The sequence below is a fragment of the Gorilla gorilla genome, chromosome 18, assembly GCF_029281585.2.
Source record: "Gorilla gorilla gorilla isolate KB3781 chromosome 18, NHGRI_mGorGor1-v2.1_pri, whole genome shotgun sequence".
Classification (NCBI taxonomy): Eukaryota; Metazoa; Chordata; class Mammalia; order Primates; family Hominidae; genus Gorilla; species Gorilla gorilla.
The window spans coordinates 36,063,553-36,069,896 of NC_073242.2; the positions used below are offsets into that span (position 1 = coordinate 36,063,553).

At 57.2% G+C, this 6,344-nt stretch overlaps 1 protein-coding gene across 2 annotated transcripts; it reads right to left on the reverse strand.

Moving 5' to 3' along the window:
• Window positions 1-541: 541 nt before the first annotated feature.
• Window positions 542-5,630, reverse strand: CD2BP2 (CD2 cytoplasmic tail binding protein 2). 2 transcript variants are annotated; one of them, XM_004057498.5, is made up of 7 exons: window positions 4,996-5,630; window positions 4,388-4,491; window positions 3,970-4,108; window positions 3,687-3,844; window positions 3,154-3,586; window positions 2,964-3,070; window positions 542-2,878 (listed from the first exon to the last, which is right to left on the reverse strand). In XM_004057498.5, the coding sequence occupies exons 2-7, from the start codon at window positions 4,463-4,465 to the stop codon at window positions 2,768-2,770; spliced, it is 1,026 nt and encodes a 341-aa protein (XP_004057546.1). In that variant the 5' UTR covers window positions 4,466-4,491; window positions 4,996-5,630; the 3' UTR covers window positions 542-2,767. The 2 variants fall into 2 exon arrangements, with proteins under 2 accessions (XP_004057546.1, XP_055221886.1); XM_055365911.2 differs by having other exon boundaries at window positions 542-2,372; window positions 4,996-5,136.
• Window positions 5,631-6,344: the final 714 nt, after the last annotated feature.

Here is a 6,344-nt window from a genome sequence, read left to right on the forward strand (position 1 = left end):
ACTAAAAAAGAAAAGCACACTGGGCACAGTGGCCCACACCTGTAACCCCAGCACTTTGGGAGGCTGATCTGGGAGGATTGGTTGAGTGCAGGAGTTTGAGACTAGCCTGGGCAACATAGCAAGACCCTGCCACTACAAAAAAAAGTTTCTTAATTACAGGTGAAGTGGTGCACTCCTGTAGACCCAGCTAGTTAGGAGGCTGAGGTGGGAGGATCACTTGAACCCAGGAGTTCAAGGCTGCATTGAGCTATGATCACACCACTGTACTCCAGTGTAGAGAGATGTTGTCACCCCTACTGGGTGACAGTAACGCCCTGTCTCTAAAAACAAAACAAACAAAAAGCCAAGGAGTGCTGTTTCAGATGTGCTATAAAGGCCACCCTAGCAAGAGGCAGCCACATTTATAAGTGCTGACAGGGACCTGAAATAGCAATGTGGTCACAGGAAGGGAGAACTTAGTGAGATCGGGTGGTTCATGAGGTGTGCCCTGGATGCATGAGTAGTTGTTTCCTATTGGGGCTGTTAACAAATTACCACAAACTGAGAGGCTGAAAACCACACCAATTTATTATCTTACAGTTCTAGAGGTCAGGAGTCCAAAATAGTTTTCACTGGGCTGAAGTCTTGTCAGTGCGGCTTTGTTTCTCCACGGAGGCTCTGGGGCAGAATCCAATGCCTTTTCCAGCTCCTCCAGGGGCCACCTCATCGCCTGGCCCCAGGCCTTCTTGCCATCTTCACAGCCAGAAGCTTCCTTGCTTCATGCGCAGACCCTCGTGACTCCCCTTCCCTTATAAGGGCCCCCATTATTACTCGGGGCCCACCTCAACCATCCACGGTCATCTCCCCACCACGAAATCCTGAACTGAAGCACAGGCGCCGGGTCCCTTTTGCCACGCAAGGTAACACTTTCCCACGTCCTGGGGTTCCAAACCTGGACATCTCTGGGGGCTGTTATTCCACCCACCGTCATCAGTGAGGCATCTTCAGGAGGGGCTGTGAGGTCACGTGAGGTCGGCTTCAGAAGGGCTAGGTTTGAGTGCCTGGAGGACACTGGCAGGAGGCGCCCCTGGGCTCCATCCATTTACCACGCACGCACTCAGCACCCCTAAGAGACCATCCCTGGGGCCTACAGGAGAACCCTGTACCTCAGCAGCCCTGAAACCTGCTTTCCACTTCCAGACCTTTCTGAAATCAAGACGCATCTTTAGATCAATGGCATCTTACTGTGTCACCAGCAGGCCACTTCTTTCTTAGTGACGTTTAAAGGAAGGTATCTTACCCCTGATGGCTTCTTGGAGTGAATGAAATTCCGGTGTGAGCAGGCACTAGAAGGGGCCTCACAAGAGTGTCAGGTAACCCCACTCCGCCCTGGCCCCCAAGTCTTTCCTAGTTGCTCGTCTGGCCCTTTCTGCCCTGGCTGGGATCCCAAGTGTCCTGCAGCTCCAGTGCCCAGACCCCCATAACTAACAGACCCCACTAAAGCCACACACATGCTCAGCTCTACAACCACGGTGGGGTCCAGGAGCCACCCTTCCCGCTAGGTGTGCCTAAACCATGGGGATCTGACCCAGGGGCTCTCTCTCGGCCTGGCTGCAAGCTGAAAACACCTGGGGGCTTCCAAAATGCCCCAATGCCTGGGCCACAACCTAGACCAGCTCAATCCGAATCTCCAAAGAGATATTACAGCTCCCCAGGAGACTCCAAGGGGCAGCCAGAGTGCAAAACCGGAAGAAACCATCTAACGTGGGGCAAGGGAGGCGTAAGGCAATGCTGGTGGGGCGTGGAGGTGGAGGGTGCCAGGCCCAGGCTATAGAATTACATCTGTCTATCTCCCATGCCCCTGCCACCAGACTCTGAATTCCTGGAAGGGGACCAACCCAGCTACCTCAGTTTCCTCAAGGCACTAGCCCTGTGCCAGGCACACAGTGGGGTCCAGAGAATGTAGGCCGCAGGGCCTCCAAGGCCAGGCAGCAAAGGCTTTGTGCCAAGAAAGGTCTGGGAAAGAAGCCCACTGGGTCTGGGCCAGCCCTTTGATTCCTGTGACCTCCAGTGAGTCACTGCCCCTCTCTGTGCCAGTACAATGCACACTTGGCCCACACTTGGCCACTGAGTTTGCACTTCACTGAAGGGCTGTGGGAACGACGGCAAGGATAGAAGAAAGCCAGATTAGGGAAGACACTGGCTCTCAGAACCTTAGGGATCTCGGTCTTGGGCCACTCATCCCACTTCTGCCCAGCATCTAAGGAGCTTGAGAGGGTGAAGCGAGAGTAAGAGGGTTCCATGCTCACCCCCAACAGGGTCCCAATGTCTTCTCGATGCCCTGGTCCTTCTGGGCCTAAAAGATCCACTTCTGGGGCTCTATCCTCTGGTGGCTGCAAGGATAAATAATCTGAGGTCCTGAAAGCCAAAGACCTAAGAGGAATCGAACAAGAAACCTGGGAGAGGAGCACAGAGCAACGCAGTTGGGGGTGTTTACACGGCAAGCAGAGTCCAGGCAGGGAGGCCACAGGATACCTGACAGGCACCTCCAAGGAGGATCTTCATGGGAGCACTCAGGGACCAAGACAAGTCCAAAGGGACTGTGGAGAAGGTCCCTGGCTTCTGGCCATCAGCACAGCCAAGGCCCCAGTACACAACTAAAGGCTTTTATTGGGAAAGGGAAATTGACTGAAAAATGGCCTCCAATTTCCTCGCTGCCTGAGACACTTGGTGCCTCCTCCACAAAGTCCAGGAAAGAAGGGCCCACTAAACTGGGCCCCCAGCAGGCTCAGGTGTAGAGGTCAAAGTCAATGCGTTTGGAGTTGTAGAACTGACCACCAGGGGGGTCCAGCTTCCGGCAATAAACACCGTCCGGGAAGTAGCCTTCACTCACCCAGGTCTGCAAGGAGAGGGCAGAGCTGGGGAACAACTGACAGGAGTGGGGGAAGCAGGGACAAGGCAGAAGGAGGGAGAAAGCAGCTCACCTGCATCTGGGCGCTGGTGAAGGGCCCATACAGCTCGGCATCCCCCGTGTTCTCCCACTTATACTCCCACATCACATCCACCAGACCATCTCCCCGCGACTCTGCTTCTAAAATAACAGGCAAAGCCATTTGGCCTCCAGTGTCTCACTTCCTCCTACCCACTGCCCCCTCCTCTGTCCTCCAAGCTCACCTCCTCTCTGGGTAGGGGTTGGGGTCTCCAGTTCCTCCTCCGCCACCTCCTCAGCGAACATGTCCAGGGAGGGTGGGGGTGTGGGATTGTGGGGTCCTAGGGTCTGACACCCCAAACCCTTCAGACGCATAGCCAACCGTTCCCTTGTTTCCTGGTACACACCAAGGTTGCCCCGGGCCACCATCTGGTCGGCCAACCCGGAGAGCCGGTCCAGGCGCTGAGGGGAACTGGGTCGCCCAGGCCCCTTGCTCCCTTTGCCTCCTCCTCGGGCCCCCAGACGCCTCAGTGCCCCAGCCACTGTCTCTCTAGGCAATAGGAGCTCCAAAAGTCCCTCCAAGAGGGCTTGGGCACTCATTGGGGTCTGGCCCAAGCCGTCCTCCTCCTCCGAGTCTGAGGCCTGGCGCTGGCCAGGTGGCCGCTCTCGGATCTTCACCTGTAATGGGAAGATGGAGTGATTTCCCACGAACTGCCACGGGAGCAGGCCCAGCATCTGCCACTCCCAGGCTCCAGCCACGCCAGCCCCTGGGCCGCACCCAGTCAATGTTGTCCAGCCAGCTGTCTCGGATCTGAGCATCCCGGTTCAGGAAGTAGTTGCCATCGGCATCAAAGTGGCCTTCCTCCATCTCCTCCTGCAGGTTAAAGGGTGTGATCCGAACACCTCCCTCGCTGGGGAGTGTGGCTGCCTCCTGACCTGCACCAAAGACACAGGTGCCCTTTTCCAGGCATGGAAAAAAGAGACCGGAGCCTCCCTCGCTCCACACCACCAGAGACCCCTACTTGTTTTTCCAGCAGAGTGTATTCTTGGGTACAGCTTACCTTCTACATCCTCTGAGGCCAAGATGTCATATTTGCTGGACCCCCCATCATCATCATCATCATCCTCATCGCTATCCAAAGAGTGTTTGCCTTTAAAGCGGCTCCCAGGACCCCCTGACCCAGCCACAGGGTCCACCAGCTGTGAGCAGGAGCCAGAAAGTCGAGAAATGCAGGTTACTGGCTACCTCCCCAAATACTTCCGGATCTGGGCCCAAATATTCCCCAAATATTTCAGGATCTCGACTACTTCCCCAAATATGTCAGTACCCACACTGAAGACGCTCCCAACCCATTCCTCACAGAACCTGAAAAAACTAGGCTTTTCTCTGCCTGCCCGCCCCGCCCCTCCCACCAGCTTTCTTCCTCTTCAGGCTTCTAGCTCCTCTTTCCCCCACACAAAGCAGTCTGGCCCCCTCACCTTCTTCTTGGGGACAATGATTTCATCCTCATCCTCCTCATCTCCCACGCCTTGGAAGGTCACTTTCCTCTTTGGCATGACGGGGCAAAGAGGTGTTTCTCAAGCTGAGGAAAGGATGCAGAGGAAGGGAACGGGGTGAGGAGGGGACTCGCCAACAGACGCAGCACAGCAAACATTTTTCCTGGTCTGTGACAGGTACAGTTTGGGAGCTGAGGGAGCACAAAAGCAGGGGCCGAAAGGAAGCTGGCAGCCAGGAGGCCTCCAGGACTTGGGTCTAGCATCCGCGAGTTAAATGGGGCGGGGACGGAGGGGCGGACCCTCTAGATCCCCCGACCCTGGCTGAAAGGAGACAGGCTTCACCACGTGACCGCCCCCAACTCCAGCCCCCGCAGTCTGCGCGCCACCGGCTCCACGGGCTGATCCCCGCTCTCTACCCTGGCTCTCTCGGAGCTCGCCGGGCCCGGGCAGACCCAGGACCTGGCGCTCTCGCCACCCCGTTCCTCCCTGCTCCGAACTCCCAATTCCGTGTGGTGAGCCCCAACTGTCCCGGGCTGTGTACAACTTAGAGGGCCACGGAGATTCGGGCGGTCCCACCCTCGCGCACTCACCTGGTAATCCGCGGAAGGCGAGGTGGAGAAAAGAAGCGATGCTTGCGCCAGGGCTACATCCGGGGCACCCGGCCGCCATCACCCGGAAGAGGACTGCGGAAGGCGCCCGGGAAGCCCGGAAGTGGCTTCACTCGGCTTAGGGAACTAACTGGAAGAGCGGGCGGAAGTATGCGATAAGCGAGGGAAGACGCCTCCACCCTCTCTCCCGCCAGAAGTGACGTCAGTCGCGTGGGAGGACAATGGTGAGAAGAGGGAACCTAAGAATGCCTGGACTCTGACCGGGCGGGAGAAATGGCCGGAAGTAGCTTCGAGTCCGTCATTCAAGCAGTAGAGGCTCTGGAGAAAAACTGGAGCGCATCTGCTTAAAGGGCCGCCCAGGGTCAGGATGGAGGGGCAAAGTCTGAGCAGGGTCAGTGGGTTGCTGCTCCGTTTTCCTGTCCTGGGTTCAAGTCACCCTTCCCCCAGGGCTAAGGGCTCAGCGCCCCTACCGTCTCGTTAGAAATCCTGCCTTCCCATTCCTATGGTCCAGTGGTCAGCCCTCCTAGCCTGAGAGGTGCAGCCTTGCCTCTCCGAGGGGAAGCCTGGCTCTCCCGATGGCCAGCCTGGGGCCCCTGGACGGCTCTCGGGGCACTTTCTGAACACACCTCCCTTTGGGACCCAGGGGAAGTAATTTGTCCAACGCCCATACCTTGGGCGAGTTCCTGGTTTCTGAGGTGGGAGAGCCATCACTGGAGAGGTGGCATTGGCGCCAGTACCCAGGCCAGAAGCCCCTTGTGCCCTGCTCTCAGGTAGGCCTGGAAAAGGGCAACGGTGCCTCTCTGCAGCATGAAGCCCCCCTGAGCAAATAGGGCCTAGCAACTCCTGCCCAGGTAACGGAATGTGGCCCAAGCAGAAGGGGGAGTTAGGGAGGTAGCGGGGATCAGCCCCTGTGCTGGGACCCGTAGCTCTTGACACTCGGAGCCTGCATCCCCCTAAGCCAAGACTGTGCCCAGGCAGCACCTGCTGAAGCCAGACGAGGACAGCATGAGAGTTCCCCTACTCTTCCCCCAGGCAACTAGATGGGCCACTTCTCTCTCCCTAGGGGTTTCCTCCCATATTGGATCACGATGAAACTGCACAGAAAGTCCGTGCTCAGTGTCTTCCATGGTTACAGAACACAGGCCCCAGACCAGGAAGGCATCTTGCTAAAGAAGGGGACCCGAAACCTCAGCTACCAGCGCCGATGGTTCATCCTCCAAGGAAACCTCCTCTTCTACCTAGAACACTAGACCGACCATGCACCCCTGGGCCTCATCCTGTTAGAGAACTGCCAGGTGGAACCACACCTTAAGGCCGCAGAACCCTATGCC